Consider the following 22,455-nt stretch of genomic DNA (forward strand, 5'->3'; position numbering starts at 1 on the left):
CAATAGTGAGGTCTTCACTCTGGCAGCAATGTTGCAGGGATGTCTCTGGTGTTACAGTGGACTATAGAGCCAATAAGCTTCAGTTCAAGTCTGCTTTTGTTTATTAATGAATACAGTCTTTATTCAGTCCAATCATGTTTAATTTATCCTTCTCAATCTCAATATTTCAGAATCCTGTTCATTATTAAAATGGAAAGTAAATATGAATATTTCTGCTGAGGTTGTAAGAGGAACATAATCTGCTGCTGCATACAGTGGAAAATGTAACACTGACCAAAGGCTGCTAAACTTTTTTCACTTTTCCCAGGTAGCTTTTCAGCTTTTCTCTGCAGTTTATGTTTACCGTAACATTCAACAAACAGATCTAGCACAGTACTGAGTAATGTTGGCTGCTGAGGTCAGCATGCCAAAGCAGGTGATGTTTACTCTAAAAATCCAACAGCCCCAGAGGATCTGGCAGCTGGTGCAGCAGTGAAGTCACAGATATTCATAATCAAAAACTTCAATAGTTTTGAGTTATACTGCATGTAACTAACTACATCGTGTAGCCTGAGTGGTGAGAGTGCATCTGTAATTAGTAAAGTAGTGGTTATAAACTGTGACACACAGATGATGATCATCACAAGACAATCAACCATCAATATGGAAATATATTTTTCTTAAGTCACCTTAAAAATCCATGTGATAACGGTCATGCTTCTAATATTATGTTGCCTCCTCTAATTGCCAAAAGTTAAAGGTTAGACAGGCCCCCTGTCAGCTTTAACTTTTAAGGCTATCATTAAGAGAAAGATTAGGACATGTTTTTGACACAAACAAAAGGGGAATAATTATGTGTCCCTGTTGAAAAGAGGAAAAAGGATAGTGTGTTGTTTAATGAACCCACAACAAATGTGAATGAGCACATCCTTAGTAAATGTGCACCTACACAGACAATAGGTAATGGAGCTTTCTCTGTTTGCACAGTAAGGGGGAAGGTAATAAAGTAAGCAGGAGAGTAACTACTAAAGAAATGACAGATAAGAAACAAAAATCTTCTCAATGGAATCGACACCCGTCTCCCTCTTTGGAGGCCAAAATTGTTTTCAGCTGCTTGTGACAGGAGGGATTAACATTAACCCTAAACTGCTCCAGTTCCGGCTTGGCACCATTTCTTGCGCCGGGTGGCCCTTATAAAATACCAAAAGTGCCCTGAAACAAAAAACACTGACACATCACTTTCCAGCCCCTCCACCCCACCCCTTATCCCAAACAGTTTCCCTTTGTTGTGATTGAGAAAAGGTGGGCTCACTCAGTCCCATTCAAGAGCACGCACTGCACTATATGCTGCTTCTCCCTGTAGTCTGTGAGTGTCAAAGTGTTAACACCATCTCTCATCGACTGAGGTCTTCACTGAAATTATGCTAGCCAGTTGCATAAGTACTCCTTGCAGCCTGCAGAGTCTTTTGCAGCTGGTGAGACTTGCAGGTCTGCCCATGAGACCTGAGAGGTGTAGTCACCACAACCACAGATATAGATCTTGGGCCCAGGTCGCCGGTTTCAGTGCCAGGTGTTTAGTTTGGAACAGGACCGCAGCCCTGTGGTTACTGGCTGCTTGCAGTGTAACCCTACATGTCCCACAAGCAACTGTTCTCCTACCACTGTCCACCTGCATGGGCAATGACGGCTTCGACAGAGAAGCATATATCCCTCCCGTTAGCCATGATAACATTCAGAGGGTATACAGCTTAAACTATGGAAGGAAAATAGATGAATAAACATACAAATAATGTAAAATAATCAAAAATAGTAATAAATAAATGATAAGTTGTTAGGGGTCTAACAGTGTACGTAACCTTCTCCAGTTTACAATAAAATACAACATATTTTTAATCCATTGTACAAATGTTGGATTACAATCTTTCCACCTAATCAAAATTTGTTGCATGCAAATGTAACCCACCTCAGCTCTTACTGTTAGTGGTAAAGACTGGGTGATACAGATATATTTCGTCAGTGCACCAATTACCTTGTGGACCAGTAAAATCAAAAGTCTAGACCCGCTATAGGAGAAAGGGGTATTAGCAATTTGCATTTAGTGACAGAATAAAGGACTCTCACAGCCAACAGGTAAGTTTATGCGTGTTGTATTGACTTGACCAAAAATAAAAAAATAAACAAAATAAAACAATAAAGTGTCAATAACACATGAGATCACAGTTTACAAAAATAAATCCCAGATCAGTGAAAGTATCACAGTTCTTTGGTTGGTTGGCTCGCCACAACCACTGAGATTCCCCTCTACCTTACAAAACAGGAAGAATACCAGTAGAAGAAGTCTTCATACAAATCTCCAAACCAGGGGACCATTCAAATGAAGGAACCAAGAAAAGAAAAAGACCCGGCCTATATAGGCCAGAAATAGGTTACTATAGTATTCTCATACACAAAATATACATTTACATGAAAATATATGCATATAAACTCACATATATAACATATGTACATCATAATATTGTTTCTTAATGATCATTATAACTATTCTTACTGTCCATAAATTTAACTGAACATACTTTTGATATTAACATGAAACAAAATGGCTAACATTTTCTCTCTGTTCATCTTTCTTTTACCGCCACTCACTCTCACAAAAACCACAGAGTAAGAGTAATGTAAATAAAACACTGCCATATAACCAATTTTTCTTTTCTTTTTAAAACACAACATACATGAATTGAATGTATTGTTGATCCATATTAACACTAACATATGTACATTTTACCCTATTACTGAGACTAATGTCAGTACAGTTTACTCACCAGAGGCTCAATCATATATACACACACATCCCCTGCAGATCACACAGCTCTCATCAGTCCAGATATCACTTTAGAAGAAGCAGGGACATGGGAGTTCAGCAATGTGTATTTCTTTTACAAATGAAATTTAGCAAGGTTCACATGTGGCTAATAATTTAAGCTAGCGCCATGGATGCTAATAAACAACTCACGTTTTTCTTTGCAGAATGCACAGTCCGCTATCAATCCACAGCAAGGAAAAAAATAAAGATTTGGCTCTCTGCACCGATTAAAGCAGGGATAAACCAGAATATATTGCTCTCTTGCACAAAAATTAAATGATCTGTAGCAACAAAATCAGCATGCGGTCACCTCAACAACAGTCCAGCAGAGAGAGCCAGAAAGAAAACACACGGTGACACGTACACCCTGACGACGTCTGATTGGCTACATTGCATCATGTGAACTCCCTCATGTCACCTGAATCTTGTACACTTTAAGAAAAGCACATTCACCATACTTTGAAATTAAATAAAACACCCTTTTTGACAGATATAAATGAATGTGTGTACATCATTATTTTTCCTATTTATTGACACATTTTAATATTTTAAATCATAAATCCTATTTATTCATCTGTCACATAAAAGTATGAATTTATTCATTTAACTAATAACTGGACTTCTAATTAGGGCTTAGTAACCTGGGTTACACAAAAGTCACAAGACTTAGTTTTATTTTTATTTAATAAGATTCTGTGTTACCACAGTAAAGGGAAGCTGATGATTCAATGGATTTATCAGTAGTTTTGGAAAGCATATCAAACATTCATTGCCAAACATTAGATCATTTAGTACAATCCCAAAACGAGAGAGTGGCTTGATTATGCTTACAACACTCACACATGGGGTCTAAATGAGATGTTAACTGGGATAATTTATCTGCGGTCACGTGCAGTTGGTGGACAATTTTAAATTGCATAGCAGTGTGTTTCATTTATATATTGAGTATGAATATATTCCCCTCATCATCTTTGGGTAAATGGATATAACATTTCTATATCCAGATCCCCCTCTCACTGCCCTTTAAGGGAGTTAAGACTTTCTGGATGATGTGATGTCATTGATTGAGTCTAGGAGTGTGTCTGGGGGCTGTGAAAGGAAGATATAAAGATATGAGGCTGCAAATGTGGAAGTATATGAAGAAGTGTGAACTAGAGATATTATATTTCTAAACAATCTGCTGAAACAGGCAAATAAGCCACATATGAGCACTACTTTAAATGAGCAGACCAGACGATTGTGCCAAGGACTGACTACACCATGTGTCAAAGATGGCAGGGATGTATGATTCTTTACAATGACCAAAAATTTTAAATTTACAGATCTCAAAGGATTGTCTCAATTGTTTCCATATTTTTAAAGAATGTATAACAATGGGTTAGAAGTACATTTAGTAATAGGCTCTGAATATGGCAGACTAGAATGTAATAAGTCAAATAATGAGGTGGTCTTACAAGAGTCTCTCTCTGGAATTAGCCAGTCAGGTACAGCTGTTACTTTATTTCTTTCCATCCAAAATTATTTGATGCACAATAATAGAGTTTAAAGTTTGGCAGTGCAAGCATTCCCTGCTGATGAGGTCTCTATAGTATAGCTTTGCATATGTGTGGGTTTTTTTTAATTCAAAATGAAGGAAGCAAGCTTTCTATCCAGAGAAATGAAGAATGTTTTGGATAAGAAGACTGGTACACTGAAACACATAGAGAAGCTTGGGCAATATGTTCATATTTATAATGTTAATTCTACCTGATTCAACCAGAGAAGGGTAACAGATCTCATCAATGGGTATCCTTCTAAAGAGAGGACAGGAGAGAAAGGAAATTTGATGAGAAAAGGTCTTTAAATTTGTGTGTGACCCAGACACCAACATAGTTTATTTTGTCAATGCACACTTTAAACGGCACCATATGAAACTGGTATTCTATTGCTCCAAAATTTGTTGGCATCAATTCACTTTTTTCTGTGTTTAGCCAGAAATTTAGTGATGAGGAAGGGTCAGAGAGATTAACATATCGTCTGCATAGAGTAAGACTTTATGTTCCAACCCTGCTCTTGTAATACCCTTAAAATCTTTATTGCTATGTAGCTAATGGTTCAATTGTGATTAAAAAAAGCGTAAAAAATTTGGCCCAAATCCAAATTTCTCAGGAGAATGAAGTATATAGTCCATCTCCAATTGATCAAAGGCGTTTTCGGTTTGTTGAGTGGAGGGACCATAAATGATCTTATACGGGCGCCTGATGATGAGGGAGAATTGAGGATTTTTTTTATGTCTGGTGACATTATGATAGGAAGGACTGTTTCAAGAGCAAAAATATAGGACAATGGGAGCCAGATTCCTGTTGCTTTTAGCCTCTTTTCAGATTAAATATGGTAGCTTATTTTAATGTTTCAGACAGTGAGCCAGCTGAGTCATTATACACAGAGTTTAGAATGGGAACCAATTGGTTTTAAAATTTCTTAAAGAATTCTGTTAGATATCTATCTGAGCCAGGGGATTTTCCACATTGCATGCTCTCAATGGCCATCTCAATTTCTCCAATTGAAAACGGAGATTTGAGCTTGGCTGCTGTCACAGGGTCTACGTATGTGAGGGATCTGCGCACTTTGGAGAAATGATTTAATTAAGTGATCATCTCTCTGTGATTCAAACAGGGGCGGATTTTACCATTAGGCAAAGCAGACAATTGCCTGGAGACCCCAACTAAAACGGGACCCAAACAGCTATAGATTTATGATAATGTTTAGATATGAAACATATAAAATGGTTTTACTCTTCTAACTCATTAAACCCTGAACACCGCTCATGTCAGAGAAGCAGAGGGAAAACCTGGTAAACGACTGCAGCTATTGAAATAATCAACCTCCTTATGATAGAAAGTAACCAAGTATATTTACTATAGTATTATGCTCACAGTTTTAAGTGCATGTACTATACTTTAATATTAACATTTTATAGGACAGTGTACTTCTACTCCACAAGGGATTCAGATCCTGTGATTTCAGAGGGACACACAGTAGTCATTGTACTTCATTTGTCTGACAGCTTGTTACTGGTTACTTTATGGATTAAGGTTTTACACACAAAATATATGATTAACAGAGAAAATATGACAGATTAAATTATCCAGCAGTATATAAAGCAGCTAAAAGACCAATTAGAGAAAGGATGAAAATAAAGCATGAAGGAGGCCTCATGACTGAGTTTGACTAGGGCCCCCAAATCACTAATTCCGCCCCCGGATTCAGATGCATAGAATTTACAATAAAACCTACTTACGTGAGATTTAATAGCAAAGTGATCTATACAGACCATAACTGGTTCATCCTGGATCTCAGGAATTGCCTGACTTGCTGCTTTTTGGCGAAGTTGCCGTGAAAGGATCCTCCCCATTTTGTCACTATGCTCAGGCTATATACAGTGAGACCTAATCATATCAAAGCTGAGGTTCTCAGCTTTTAGTGTCGTTAGTAGGTCAAAAGGAGTAGGCGTTCTTTCATTTTAAAATAATCTTATTAATCAGTTCATAAATAGGATTATTTCTGTTTTTTCGTAACTGTGCGATGTAAGAAATAATCTCATCTCTTGCAGGTTTTCTTGATCGCTTACACATTATAACTGGGCCTAAACCTCCCAAACCATGATGCCATCTAAGACATACCTGTTTCCCAAAACTATAAATATTATTGCCCTGTGCTCATTTTGAAAGCACTGGCATTCAATATCACTACTCAAGACATCACAGCTGGAACCGGGTGGAAACACTAGGAGCCAAAGGACAGATAGATAGCTGGACCATGAGTCAGTTCACTTGTTAAAGAACAATGGATCAAAGACCTGAGGCAGAATAAATGTAATTTCTCTCTTTATGTACAAATTGTTTTGTTATATTAGTAAATATGGAAATAATTTGACTGTATTCTACGTTCTTTATCAGTTGAATGTTTTCGGTACATTTACCTCAGTTTATTTTACTACAGTATACTATTATACTATTAAAAATGTATACATGTGTTGTGTCTTTTTATTGTGTTCATCATACAAAGAGGTTGCTCTGGGGGAAAATCACAAGTGTCATTATTTTACAGTAATGTTTTGAATTGTTTGTTATGGCTATTTTGGTGTGTGTGTGTGTGTGTGTGTGTGTGTGTGTGTGTGTGTGTGTGTGTGTGTGTGTGTGTGTGTGTGTGTGTGTGTGTGTGTGTGTGTGTGTGTGTGTGTGTGTGTGAGTGAGTGAGTGAGTGAGTGAGTGAGTGAGTGAGTAAGTGAGTGAGTGAGTGAGTGAGTGAGTGAGTGTGTGTGTGTGTGTGAGTGTGTGAGTGAGTGAGTGAGTGTGTGTGTGTGTGTGTACTTGTTTTGAATGGAGAGTTTGATTTTGACAAGGAAGTTTATTGTTTGTGAAGATGAAGCATAATGTTAAAAAAGGCAAGTAGCAATAGAGAGAAACAGTAAATGTGCTTTAAGTGCTTCCCATACTGCTGACGATGACATATTTGGTGTTTGAGTTAATTTCTAGAAAGAGATCAATTTGTGATGAGTTAAAATCTGAGAATCTTTTATCTGAGTGTAAAAGTGGGTCGAGTTGTCATGAACTGTAAACAGGATTTGGTTGGTAGATTAAACTTCAATTTATGGTGGTGATCTGGGATTATAGTCAAATTCCTGAACCAAGGGAAGAATCCATTAAAATGCAATCAATGTGCCAATGTGTGTCTGTTTAGTGAACAGCTTTCTTTATAGACTTTTTTCTTTATAACTTCAAAATCTAACAAGACTAGAACTTAGTCACAATTTGATTTTATATTCACTTGTGGTCACCAAAAACAATTACTCATCACAGTGATTTCAGAGAGGCCCCAGAGAAGCAGCTCCATAATTCATTCAGAAGAAACAGAGTGCGTAATAGCTCTCGTCTTGAGCCTGCATTGTCCTCTGGGAGAGGTTGAAACGGGGCAGGGTAAAAGGACCCAGCAGGCTGTGCTTTTAAAAGACCCGAGGAGACTATAAAAGTGGTTTCATGCCCGCTGCAGTGAAGACTGAGCTCGATGTGCGCACAGACAGACGGAGGCAAGCAGAGCTGAGAGAGGAGCACAGCACACACAGAGAGAGTATCCAAGGTTTATTTTCAGATGTCGGGATCTCTGTGAGAGACAAACGGGGAGCGAGAAGCGGTATTTTTCTTCCTCACCTTGGATTTTCAGACAGGCTGTTTCGCAAACTAAACCATAGTCAGAGATCGTTTTTCTTTTGCAGTCTACATAAGTGCATGTTTTCTGTTTTAGCGGATGGGATGCGCGTCTTCTCACTAACCAACCGGCCCGCTGCTGTTTGACATATTTCCTCCCTCTACCCGAGCTGGATTAACTCACCGGTTTGCCTTCTTACCGGGGGAAGTTGGCCTCATTAAAACTTTTTCTGTCAGTAACGTACTTTGGATGCTACGGAAATGGGACTGCGCCAAAGAGAGAGCGTGTCCGCGCTTTGCAGAAAAAGTTTGCTTTGGACGGTGCTGATCCTCTGGCTGACCACGTTTGTTGACGGCACCTGGAAGACAGGACTTTACAAAACCTACTCAGCCGGGACGCAGCTGAGCAGAGACCAGACAGCAGCCTCTCACACCTCAGTGTATCAGAAAAGGTAAGAACTTTCACTTCCATTCACTTTTTTACGCAGATATACTGCATATCAAAATGTTCGCCTTCTTATGTGCTCATAATAACCATCTTATCTCCAGAATATATTTTTAAACCCTAGCTCACTTTTGGATACCCTTGTCAATACATGACGCTGCAGAGCTACTCCCATCTCCATCCATCCACCCATCCACCAGGTCCTATTGTCTTCCTGACAGTTGGTTTCCTTTTTCCTGTGCTGGCAGCACATATTGCTGTGCTGACTCCCAGCTCAGCTCAGTCACCCTCTCCTCCTCCTGTGTGCACCTCCTCTGTCTGAGGTGTGCTGAGCTCTTGATCCCTGCAGCAGGAGATGCAACAACTCCCTACATCTGCTTATTCTCAGCTGTCAGGGTGCCCTTCAAAGATATGCATCTGTATGGTTCATTGAAAGCACCACTATCAGTCCAGACAAAACCAGCTTTTATGTGGATCCCCCAGCAGAGAGGGCAGAAAACATCTCGAATAGGTGTAACAGACAGATTTAATGTCTGTAATAAAGTGCGCAAGATGAATAGCTGAAGAAAAGGTCATTGAATGAAAGGGACTGATGCCTCCTTGCAACCGCAGAGTTGTTGATGAGGGCATTTCTGAAGGAGTCACCAGACTAAACACACAGGCAAAGAGCACTACCCCGCTTAATGATGAAGTTTTCCCATCATTTCCCGTCTTACAAATATTTATGCTGTCAGGCTCCGGGTGTGTGAGAGGTGAGGGTGTGTGGCCCAGAGGCCTTTTCTCTTGGGCACGTCCAGGTGGCTCTCACGTCTCCCAGCCTCGCTCCACTAGCTCACTTCCCTCCCTCGCTGAGCTCCCCGTGTCACTCACAGCCAGAGGTTTGTGGACATGTTTACTAAACACAAGCAGCTGGGACTCTAACTGCATCTGGGCTTATTTTTTGGGAAAGGGAGATGAGTTTACAGTGGGTTTGTTGCTGTTTGTAAGAGGCAGTGGAGACACTTAAGAGTCAGCCACTGCACTCAGAGGCAGAAGGGTCAGCGGGTTTGACTTGACATGAGAGGAGATGAAAGTCTCTGTCCACCTGCTGTCTGGCCTGATCTGTGAAAGCAGCAGTTTATGGTGTGTCAACAAAGCCAAACAGTGGCGGTGGGATCTCAAGCCTTTCTCATGGGCATTAACAAGTTGACATTCAGTGACAGAAAGTGAACTTGTCAGTGGGGTTCAGGCGTTTAAAGGGGAAATAAATATTAATTTTAGCACACTGGGAAGGAAGTTTATCACAGGAAACCCTTTAATGGGAATGTCTTCCCATACGAGCCATCTTCACACAGTGATTACCCAAATCAAATGGGATTAACACCTCTTGAGTAATTTCTCGACTGGTGGGGTCGCTCTGTAGAGGAGCTGATAAAGTGTTCTTTCACCCTTGTCACTCTTAACAACTACATAAACTCAGTACGCCGGGGGGTTACAGAGGTAGCTGCTTCTTTATTTCTTGTCTCGTCCATTTCTTTATCCTCCCTCGGAGAACTTGTCATGGTCTGACAGGCAGTCTGAGCCCTTTGGCGGCCCTCATTCCTCACCCATCTTAACCATACCCACATTTCTTTAAGCATGGGAATGGAGATGGCAGGGATTCCAGTGGCTAAGCTCAGTGTGGCTTAAAGCATTTGACCATTCAAGTAACTTCAAATAATGTATGTGCTTAAAGAAGATGATCAAATATATTAAAATCTTAAAATGATTTTGGTAATCATCTTTATATTTTTTAGGCAAAAATGTTAAAAATCAAAAGTGTTTAAGTCTTTTATTTGTTGTGCAAAATTTGAACTGAATGTCTTTGAGTTTTGGACTGTTAGTCAGACAAAACAACACATTTGAATATGCCATCCTACTATAACAGATATTTTTCGCATTTTTCTGACAAGACAAAACGGTTAATTGATTAATCAACAAAATAATCAGCAGATTAATCACTAATGAAAATAATTGTTGGTTGAGACTAGGATTATTTACTGTACAGATAATTTGATTCAGACAAACATTACAAGTGACCAGTCCAGCTGTAAGCTACATGATGATGGTTTATTCATGAGCTGTGATCAGGCTGTATGAGGCCATAGTCGTGACACAAGTGGATTCTTCAGTCCCTTTTTTTGCTTCCAACCCCAAATACTTAGAGATGCACATATCTGCAGAGACACACTCAGAACTTGCAGGTGTCCCGACCTAAAAGCACAAAACAGACAAAGACAAATGAGAGTTGTCTTTGTTCCTCCGTTGCTGCTGTGAAGAGTCACTTAGCCCTGACCTTCAGTGCCTCTCTGTGGTGCTTTGATTTATCCTCACTGTCCTCACATGCAGATGGAAAACAAACGGTAGCTTTGATACTGCTGTATAGAAAAACTCCAGCACCCCCATTAACCACTCATTTACTAATTCTTGAAATGCAACTTGAATTAAACTCTTGTTGATTTAATTTTTTTTTTTTAAATTCTGCTTATTGATCTCTCTAATTATTTTTGTTTTTCCAGCAGTTGCGTATCATGACTCTATTCATTAATGTCACTGTGCCCGTATGCTGTTTTTCTCATTGTCGTTTGTTATTGCAGCACATTTATCTTTAGTCCCTCTTCTATCCTGTGGGACCAACACTGCTTCATAATTGTCTTTCCCTCTCCTTCCTTGTTCCCATGGGAAGCTCCCCTTGTATGACCTTTATAATAAAATGAACTTTGTCTCCTCTCCTCTCCTCTCCTCTCCTCTCCTCTCCTCTCCTCTCCTCTCCTCTCCTCTCCTCTCCTCTCCTCTGCCTGGCCGTTTGCCACATCTGTCTTTTGTCCTTTGTTCTCCTCCAACTATTTTTCCCACAGACAGAAATCTAGAGAAATTCCTTCAGATTTCTATCCTGCTGCATCTCTCAAACATAACTTTGAGACCTCAGCCCCCCTCCTCCTCCCACAGTACGTGAATCGACGGGTGGATGAAGAGGAGTTACTGAGACGTTTTTCACTCAGTCTGACCAGCGTTTTGCCCTCTTGTCAGTTCACACGGCTCAGCTCCCAGCCACTTCCTTTCCATGCCGTCTGCTGCTGGAAGTACACTAACTTAGCTCAGTAGTGTCATCATGAAAAATGCAGGCTACATGACCGTACAAAAGGAAATTAGGGCACACACAGAAACAAGGACACGGCACATAAGCTTTTTTGACAAGTTCATGTGCTCTCCATCACCATTTGCATTCATTTAAAGGTTTTTGTTTCTCTCTAATGTTTCACTGCCTTGGCGTCAGCAGCGTTGAGGAGCAGATGGGCCAAAGCTGTGATTTTTCCGTCCCTTAAAAATTGTGGATTTCTTTGTTAGCAGTTGGCTGTGGCTGTGTTTGACTGTGAGAGATGGTTGATGATTTATTTAGCGCTCTGAGTGTGCCATGTGTGCATAGAGACTTGATACTCACTGAGGACCTGCTCAGTGCTTTTGCCAGTGAAACAGCATGGTGCTGGTGGGTTTCACATTTCATAACACAAGGATGTCTCCAGTCAGAGGAAGGTGTTGACTATGAAACACTTTAGAGTGACGGACAGAGAGCACCACGCACCTGTGTCCATTAATATCCGTAAAACTGAACATAAAATCAATGGAGCATTGTGCAATAGGTCTCTGCAACAAAATGAGGTGCTATTTGATGAAGGGCTTGTAAGTATGACCAATTTTTAATCCTTAGTCTTTTTAGATCCCAGAGGAGATAATACTGTTACCTGTGCTCAGTTAATACAATTATCTTTAAGCTTCTGAGCCAAAAGAAACATCAAAGGAGTATATCCTCAAATCCTCCCTGGAGACAGTGTTGTTTTTTTGTGCTTATTATGTCTTGTGAGTTTCAGTAATTTATGTAGGTAATGTAGGTATTGGTTGTTAAGCCAGATTTGGGAAACTGTAAATTCTGTTATGCCCACTGCTTTTGTTATTACATTCATTAAAGCAGCAGCGACTGGCGTTTCCTCTTTGGTAATTGTATAAGTGCAATGCAAAGAGAGTGAGGAAGACCATAAAACCTACCCCCACATGTACCCCCTGGTGACAATCTTAGCTGTTCCCAGGTGAAACCTTCCTTCAGCCTGGGAAACTCAGATGTTTATCTGTTGGGTCTGGAGGATAAGTGGTAGGGAGCCTCCCCCCTACTCCCCGCATCTCTCTACCTGACCACAGCTCCTTCAATGTCTAAAATGTTTCCACTGATGATTAGAGCTTTTTTCTGGAGAAGGGAAAGCAATCATATGCTAATCATATAGATCTGTGTTCATTTATATAGTCTTACACTAGATTGATATGCTAAGATACATGAAGGGTGGGTCTGTATTTAAATAACGTGTGGCAGATCAATTCTCGACTTTCTTAACATTTATGAGAGATTTATGATTAATTCAAACTGTGTTTCAGTTTTTCACACTCTTTTATCTTTTCCTACCTTCCTAATTCTTGAAATATGCAGTCTTTGACTCTAGCTTTTTTAATTTGAACTGTAACTGGATAATGTAACTTGTGATTGAATACTGATGTGAATAACCGTTAGATGAGACTTAGTCAAAGGGAAATATCTCTGAGGAGCTGCAGTAGAAGCAGATTTTTCTCAGAGGTGCTCCTCCTCGCCGGCTCAGGTCTGTGTGTGCGGCCACCACAACATGTGGGGATTGTTAATGGGAGCTGGTTCAGGGCTGCTTTGCATCTTCTGCCTTTGGCGGTTTCCTTTAGTGTAAACGGTCTCTCTCTCACACACACACATACCCACACAAGCATATGGTCTCACATATTGACAAACAGACTTTGGTGGGAACTCCCTCCCACTCTTGCAAATGCACTGGCAGCAGAACACACAAAGTGCAGTTTTGTGCTACGGGCCACACGGTCTCCTTTGTGGTTTGGGCATAGAGCTCCCTCTCCATGCATCTATTTATTGTGTAAACACAAGCTATAGTAATTGTTTTCCATGTTTTCCTCCCGTTATAGCCACACAAAGGTAATCATGGTATTTGTACACTTCATAGTTAATAAAATAATAGGAACATATGGTAGCTCTCATTGCTTCAGTGTGTTTTCTATACGTTAGAGTCCATGTTTTTTGTTTCAAAGAGCAAAGAGCCTTGTTCAGCTTGTTCAGCTTTTTTTTATTTTTCTTATCTGTGTGTCTTTCTAACGAATGGAGGATAGCAGCACACATCAGTGAGTCATTCAGTTTAATGATTTTATCATCATTTTATCTGAGCCATAATACTGTGACTGCCTCTGTGCTATCAGGATCAGATATCTTCTCTTTTTAGAGGGGTAATTGAGCTCTTGGTGAGGATTAAACCTAACCAATTAGCTCCCAGTTTCCTTAAATTAATCCTTCTCATACTTTTGTGACTGTATGTGACAGTGGATGTATAATGCTATATCTGTACTTTTCTATTGAGCAAAAAAAATCACACTTAAGTTGCCTCTGGCAGCATAAGAACTTGGAGAAGAATGTCAGTGAGTACATGTGACTCTCTGCTCTAAGTGATCATATCCTCACTATCACATCTTAACCCCTGACCTTTACATAAGCTTTTTTTCCGGCAGGTCAGTTCCTTTACAGTTCAGTTCTGGTAATGTCTTACGAAGCCTCTCTGGAAAGGGAGTGGACTCTAACCCAACAGGAGCTGCTAAAAACCTCTAACCTCTGTACCGGAACCTTGTCTTCCTCTCTGTCCCCTCCTGTGTGACTTTACATCCTCTGAAAGCTGAATGGAAATAGATGTGTATTGATAGAATAGAGATGTCAGTGTAAATACAGCCCACAATGCAAATCTCGTGGCCGATTTAAAAGCATGTAAACACCATAAAGGAGTTTAAAAACAAAAGGGTGGGAGAAGGGAGGTAAGAATCAGTGGGAAGACAACAGCGTATTGATTGTGACTCCATGACTGGTTTACTTCTTTAAATGTGTCTTAAAAGATACACTGTTCCTCCTTGAATTATTCACTTTGAAAATCAGATTTTCTCATATTTAATAGTATTAAATTGAGGCTGATGTTGATTATTCTATTCTTCACTCTGCATTTCTGTGCTTCATTCACCCTGTTTCTCTTTCTCCATTTAGGAATTGGTGCCCTCATACGGTCACTAAGACAGTGACTTGCCAGGTACAGAATGGGACAATCCTGCAGCGCGTCTACCAGACATGCCGCTGGCCACAGGGGTGTACAGGAGGCAGGTGAGACAGCGAAGGGGACCAACCCTAACCCTAACCCTTCTTTTAATTTTTTGGTGTCCCTACCCTGTTTCTGACACTCAACCCTAAGCCCATTTGTTACTATTAAAGTTTTCAGTCGTCATAAATAGGTCACAAAATGTAATGTTTTAGCAAATGTTACCCAAACAGTAGTAAATAATGTATTTGTTGGGGACTATTTTGAGCCGCGGATAAATACACTTATGAGCTAATGAGTTTACAGCAGCAGGACAGTATATGTGTGATTGACTCAGAATCATACTTTGTTTGTGTTCATGATAATAAAGGAACATCCCAGTGCAATAGTGTGGCCAATTGATTTTTTATAGTCTTTGGATAACAATGGAGGTTGAAGACAAAGTTGAATAAATATATTAGGAGTGCTTTGGTAGCCGAGTGGATATCGCACATGCTACGTAATCACAAAATCCCTTGTTCAAGTCTGGCAAGGGACCTTTGTTACATGTCATTCCCATCTCTCTCACTCTCTCTGTATCCTGTCATCCTCTATGCCAGCTACTTTCGAGTAAAAACAAAAAACATATTAGCCTCTCTTCACAGGCTAGTCTATGTTTGATAATTCATTGGTGGTTCTGGTCTTTTCATGCGATATGTTAAAATGTAAGAAAAATATAGAATGACTCCAAACTCATCTCTTCCTCTTCTAGACTGTAGATAGAGTTGAGTTATATAGCAGAAAAATGTTATTGTTTGGTTTATTGTTAGTTATGTGTATTTAAAGAGCAACTGCTTCTTCTTCACCTTCTGGCATTGGTGTTAGTAAGTTACTACAAGAGATGCAATTTCTTCAATTGCCATTATGTCATAACTACTTTCACTCACCTGGAAAACAGTCCCACTACTACATATTGAACACACACGTGTATGTTTTTCAGCTACCGGACCGTGGTCAGACCTTCCTATAAAATTGTGTATCGCACTGCAACCTCTCTGGAGTGGAAATGCTGTCCGGGATTCAGCGGCCCTGCTTGTGAAGAAGGTACGTCCAGACAGAAGGAGATATTACAGACTTATTACAGATATTATGACTTCTTTGTCATCATCTGCATCATCTATGTCCCTCTGTTTTGTATTGCTGTCGTATGTCTGGCTTATGTGCCTTCTAAGACACGTGTATGGGTAATATGAAACAGGAGTGATTTCCATTAAGCTTACATAAGGCTGCTTCTGTCTTCTAAATGAAGCTGAGAAATAAGATCCCTCAGCCTCCTCAGGCTGAGTCCGATACCTCCACGTTGTTAATCAGTTTTTATGTGCTCATTGTAGTGTGTAAGGGTTGATTCTTTTGTATGGTTTTAGGTTTTTACGGTCTGGCTGGAACCTAGTCTTCATCCTCTTAAAGTTTCATGCAAGCACTGCTGTTTTAATTTTTTCAAGTACAGTAGCTGCCCACCACACACAGTCTCTCTCTCTCACACACACGTGCACACACACGCACACACACACACACGCACACACACGCACACAAGCACACACACGCACACACACGTGCACACACCCAGTGTATAATGACTTCCCCTGGCACTGGCCCCCATGTCTTGGCAGTCTGGGGAGAAGGGTGGAGTGTTTGTGCCCAGGACTTGACTGGGTGTAACATAAATCGTCAGGCTTTTGTGACACAAAGGACAATAAATGTTTACAGTGGTTGAAGTGTTCGCTTTTTTGTGGCACTGAAAGCAGAGGCCGGTTTTCTATTGCCTTGGTCCTACTCCCAGGTGAGCTAACAGTGGCACATATCAAAAGTGCCTAAGTTCATGTTTGATTTAGAGCTTCCCCACTCTCAAAGTAAAAAAAACAAAAAAAACAACAAAAACAACACACCCACAGTCAGACAACCCAGACTTTACTTAACAAAGGCAGAAGTACACACAATCAAACAGGGAGGAAATTATCCAATTAAGTTGTTTCTGGAGGAGATTCCCCTCTGGTTGTCATGGCAGTAGGGGGCTGTCGAGCCAGCAGGGATGCTGGGATTAGCTACTTATCTGAGCGTCGTTCCGGGTGGCTCAGATCACAGGCGGCGCTGAGTGGAAGTGACAGGTCCCATTCACGGGGCCGTTACTCTCCAGCACCATGGATGCTTTCCAGGGCCACCGGCACTTTGTTCTGCCCCTGCCGTGTGAGCAGAACCTCTTGCCAGCATAGAACCTGATATCCCCACTGCTGTCTTCCTCATTCGCTGCTTAAAGGAGAAATAAAAGCTTGCCACACGGGCAAAGCTGGAGACTGGATTGCGTTTAAATCTGTTGCCATAGTGTTGCCAAGTGAAGTTAAAGCCGCACTCGTAGTTCAATGGGTGCAAGTTTCAAATCCAGGCTCTTAATACCTGTGTGTGCCTCTATTTGCAGATCTCTTGCGTTTCTTTGTAGATTTTCAGACGTGTGAGCACTTGTTTGACCCCGGGTTGAGATTAAATAAAAAGGCTCAGGAAAGGAATCACATCTTTAATATAACATAATACATGTCATCCTACTGTGCTTATCAAAATCTACTTTTTAGGCAAAACATCAAAACAACTTAAGATCTCATAAATCTCATAAGCCCCATTTCCACCAAAAGTTCCAGGTATTTTAGGTACTTTGGACCTAGAATAACTAATCTCAGTGACTGAATTTGGAACGTTTTAAGTCCCTGTAATGCAGTACTGTTTGTATTTCTACCACATCTGAGGAATTTCGAGATGCAGTATTAGCACATGAGGAAACAACACAAATTTGTCCTGTTCTTTGTATTTACTGCTGCATGAGTTGGATGTAATGAATAAAAAGAGAAATGCAGAGGAAGTGAACTGAAACTAAGATTATCTGTGTCCACAGTATAACATCTGTCGAGTGTTTGATAGTTATTTATTTCTGCTTTAGAACATCACCGCTGTGAAACTATCAGAAAATAATGTTTTATTCCTGTCATTCACTGCTTGGTTCTCTCTACCGCTGCTTGCTCTCCGCACTCGACCACCTCCGCACTCTCTCACTCGTGGTGCTTTCAACCCTTTTTTAAAATGAGTCAGGAAACCGACAACACCTTACTTTTAGCATTAACAAAGAGAAATGTCCTAAACTGGTCCTTAAGTGATACGAGAGTATGTCCTTGTATTACTAATAAAGCAGCTCACATGTTGAAGCAGCTGCCCTGTGACCAATCAGCAACAGTTAGCCCTGCGAACCCTGTCCCCAAAGTTCCTGTACTTTTTGAATATACTACCCGCCATCCTGAGCAGCAACTTTTTTGGGGAGTAAAACAATCTCCCTGGAACCCACTTTAGACCCTGGTCCCTCCGATGGAAACACAGGTAGAGGAACAGTTCCTCAAAAGGTTCTTAGTACCTGGGGAAAGTTCCTGCGGTCGTAAATTGCTAACACCGGATACATACATCTTTAAAGACCTCTCTTGAGGTCCATTGTTGGTTATATACCTTCACCTCCATCATCCCTTTTCCTCTGCTTGTCTGCTTTTCACAGACTGTAGAAAATGTGTATGATCCGCTCATTTACTCACGCCACCTTGCATTTATCTCCACGGTTCTCTCACCAGGCCACCCCAAGAGCCCCTGGCCATGTCTGACTCCCAGAGCCGGTTTGCATTACAGCAGATCTCAACAATGTCCATACTGCCAGGACTTTGGGGCTGCCTAAAAGTGCAAGAGAGGAAAGGAAGTGCATTATAAACTTACAGCATGGCCATTGGTTATATTTCACATGGAGATGAGAGAATTGTTTTCTCTTGTGTCCGTCCATTTTCACCCCCCTGCCTGCCAGTCAACTGGTCAACATATGTAAATCAACAGGTTCAGTCTGAAGCAGAGATAACATGTCTCTGTTTAAGTTTTGGATATGTGTTTCCAAAACTGAGACAGCAGTGTACAGAGTGCAGAGATAAATGAGAAAACGTTATGGGGTGAAATCGCGCCATGTTGTCATTCAGTCATACACAGGCTTGTGGTGATTTTTAGCCTATCACATTCAACCCAAGGGCTCCAAAAGCAAAACATTACATCACACTGAGGCTGATAAACAAACTCACTCCATCAGAATGCAAGCAGAGTAAGATAACACTGCATCAGACAGGCACCTTTCACATTCACTCTCTTTTTCTTACTTCCTCACCCCGACCTCAGGACTTGGCTGGAATTCCAGGCTCATGGTGTAATTACTAGGTCCTAATTGTTTTCTATGGGGTTTGGGAGATATTGTCTTACTCCTGGACCTGGAACACAATGGTCTTTATCTCTGATTGAGTCTTAGAAAAAAATCTCTAAGTATTTGCAGATGGAGGCACTTTCATAGCCTGCCAGAAACAGGGATTTAACGTATGCCTGGTTGGCTTTGGCATTCCAAGTAAGTAAATGCATGTTTTCAGATGGGATAGTCCAACTTAGGCTACATCAAACACAAATATCAAAATTATACCTAATTTAGAGTCAATTTGGTGATATGAGAATATCAAATGTATCTAAGAAAAACCACATTATTACATTAGAACTGGCTCTCAAATACTCCCATACAGGTTGCGTCAGCATCAACATACGGTGCAGCAGCGAAGGCCGACTGCAGACTCAGCAGTTGCAGAAAACTGTAGCAAATACATCTTTTGGACTTTTGCCCTGTTTCTGATAACTTTGATTGAACCCTAAAAGTTTGAAGATGACACACTTAGATTTTTTGAGGAAAGCACAAAAGAAATGTGGCTGCAGCTTATCGCAGTAATGGGCCACTGCACAGCAGAACATATGGGGGAACGTAGACTTGAATTAGCACGGCTGTCAAAGCTCTGCCGCGGGGGTCCCCATCAAGCCGTATCTCGCAGCCAAGTGGAGGCTGTGGTTTTTGGGTCGCAATTACGGGTATGGCTGGAAGGCAGAGGCGTGCTGTCTGTAATAAGCCGTAGAAATGTAATCGGTGTTTTCACAGCTCAGTGTGGCTTATCACAGGCCTACACGCTAAACCCTGTGCTTTAAACATCAGGCGGCTGCAGCTCACCATTAGCAAAGGGAGAGTGGGAGTGCGTGGACGCCGGTATATTTGTCTGTCTGACTGCCAGAGTGAATGTGTGGGTGGGAGAGCGAGGTGTTGAGGATTTGTACAGTGAGGGATGCAGCTGTTCAGTGTGATTAGCTGCTTTAGTGGCAGCAGGCTTTAGGAGCTGTGAGTGGAGGGCCTGAGGTCAGGGGGGAGGGAACTGAACAAGAGCAGGTGACCTCCACTCTTAGACCACACAGAGCAGCGCTATCAGAGGCATCACGCTGACCAAACACCTTTCATTCAGCCCCTCTCCTTTATTTCAGTCACATGTTGGATTCCCCTCTGTCCGCAACAGCAGGTGTTAAATATGTTATTCTCTCTCGCTCCCATTCATTCACAAAAACAGATTTGATGTCAGATTTAGTTGCTTTCACACCATCATCCAGGATATCTGCAAAGACACATAAATGCATACAGGGAGGCAGGCAACAGCCAGCATGCAGAAGAGGCCACAGCAGCTGATATTCATGGTTATGTAAACGACAAGCGCAGCACAAGTGCTGAACCCAAATTGGAAGCAGCTGAAGTCGAAGCAAACTGGGCTAAGGCCTCCAGATGAGATTAGACATGGGAGCGTCCAGCCCTTGCAGCCCACACTGATCCTCTCAGGGGAATTGACATAATAGTCATTAATTACCAAACAACACCACTGAAAGTACTGAAGAGCTAACCCTAACAAAAACTAAACTAAACAGTGGAGGGTTTTGTGGAAGTGGAAGTTTTTTCTCTCCTTCTTTCGGCCTGTTTTCCTTTTCTGAGAGTGTGTGCTGGTACAGTATGTGCTTCAGGTTTAAGAAAATCCACAAATTATACCCTCACAGATGACTTTGGGTATTTAAATTGGAATATATACTAATATTTATATTTATCATATAATTTTGATTGGCACATTATTCTGAGATGTTGCAAGCAAACCACATACAGAGCATACACTGAACAGCACACAGCTTGCAGGCCACATAACAATAATAATAATACTAGTCTTAAGAATTATAATTATATCTCCCTTTGTTTTTATGGTTAATGCTCTCCTATGATATTAGGCCAAAGGCAATAGAGAGGCACAGTGATAGTGGTAGTTTTATTTATTCGACATCTTGTCTATACATGAAGAACTACAATTGTTTATTACTTTAGCTCCATCTGCTGACTTGCATCTTCTGACGTTGAGTCTGTTCTTAAATCTAAAATAAATGGAAGTTAACTTCAAGAAAGACAGCAATTCTTCAGCTGAATCTTTTTTAAAGTTCATACGTACTTAGCCTTGAATCTGAGTTAAGTTTTATGTATCTGGCTCCTGGACTGGAAATGCCTCTTCTGCTCACTGATTTATTTATTATTTCCCAAGACTTCCCCCGGGAGTGCATTGAAAACTGTTTTTCCTGCAGTCAGAAAGAAATATAGTGGGCCTAGTCAGCAGCGCGAAAAAAAAAGAAGCCCCAAAAACTTTTAGGGATGAAAATAGACACACACACACTCACTCACATGCCATGGCAGCTGGAGTATTCTTCTGTCCCCAATAAAGCAAAGGCATTTCCCTTCACCAGTAGTTTAAGTGGACTGGTGTGCTGACTGAGTGACCCACAAACATTCAGGCTCTTTACAGCCTGACAGATCACGCAATCACAGCCTGGCAGGTCACGCAATGACAGGAACAGAGAGAAGAAAGTTTTCTCCTGGCCAAGATAAGGCCAAAAGATTTGGTAACTTTTATCATGTGGAAATATAAAGAAAAGAAAAACTGTTCAAAATCCTGCCCTTTTTAATCCGCCTCACCCATAGAGGTGTCATATCTACCTCGTCTCGCTCATCTCTGATCCACTCGGCGACTGAAGTCATTAAAGCTGCATTAACCCTGTCTGCTCCCTGTTCTTCAACATTTAACCATCTCTCAGCTCAGAGGTGTATATTGGCATGATGTAGGTACTGTGTAACACAGCACTACTGTCTTCAGGTGGGCTCTGAGAAAGTAATGAAGCATATTTGGCGTTTTGATGTCAGCGCTGGGACAATGGCAGCATTGATGGAGCGGATACGCTCAGGGTGCTGTTGGGTCCATACAGCTGTGATGAGTTCAATGGACCTAATTTATATCCGCGACCCATCAGGAAGGCTGATAATCCCTTTCACAACCCAGGTATTACTGCAAATCACCATCCCCCGACTGACATTCCAGTTACCTCACTACTTTGAATCCACTTTTCTCTGTCGTAGTTTTTAGCTCCATAAAGTTGTGCAGCAGATTTCTATTTACAGCCTTTTACTTTGACTATTTCTTTTGGGGTGCAACCATGCAACTAACTTTATTTTAATAATTGATTAACTTGATAACCAATTAATCATTTGGTAAAATATCAAAATAATTTAAAAGTCCCAAAGTCCCAAATAATGATACTCACTTTTCTTTAATATAAGACAAAGAAAAATGGCAAAACACATTTAAGAGGATGGCGCCAGTATTTTTTTTCACATTTCTGTTTTAAAAGTAATTCAACTTTTCATTCTATTGTTCCACTTTTTAATATGACTCCTATAAAATCTGGTTAAGTCTCTTTATTGCCATTGTCGCACTGTGTAGCCACTCCATATTTATATCTGCATTCCTGACCACCAAAAAATACAATGAAAACTGTTATTCTTAAGTTACATATACTTCTCTCACAATATATCAGTCTGTGGTTTTTGTA

General features: G+C 40.8%; 1 protein-coding gene across 3 annotated transcripts in view; it reads left to right on the top strand.

The window, feature by feature from the left end:
* The first annotated feature begins 7,858 nt into the window (after positions 1-7,858).
* The window catches only part of emid1 (EMI domain containing 1), a 54,306-nt gene continuing 39,709 nt past the window's right edge, over positions 7,859-22,455 (top strand). For 2 of the 3 annotated variants that reach the window (XR_009925055.1, XM_062417806.1), the window contains exons 1-3: positions 7,864-8,477; positions 14,595-14,708; positions 15,623-15,726. Coding sequence is in view for 2 of the 3 variants with exons in the window: in XM_062417806.1 (XP_062273790.1) it covers positions 8,287-8,477; positions 14,595-14,708; positions 15,623-15,726 (409 nt within the window). In the remaining variant the exon portion in view is untranslated. Of the gene's footprint in view, positions 8,478-14,594; positions 14,709-15,622; positions 15,727-22,455 lie in introns of all 3 variants that reach the window. The other variant, XM_062417805.1, reaches the window with a different exon arrangement.

This window comes from Scomber scombrus, chromosome 4, assembly GCF_963691925.1.
Source record: "Scomber scombrus chromosome 4, fScoSco1.1, whole genome shotgun sequence".
Classification (NCBI taxonomy): domain Eukaryota; kingdom Metazoa; phylum Chordata; class Actinopteri; order Scombriformes; family Scombridae; genus Scomber; species Scomber scombrus.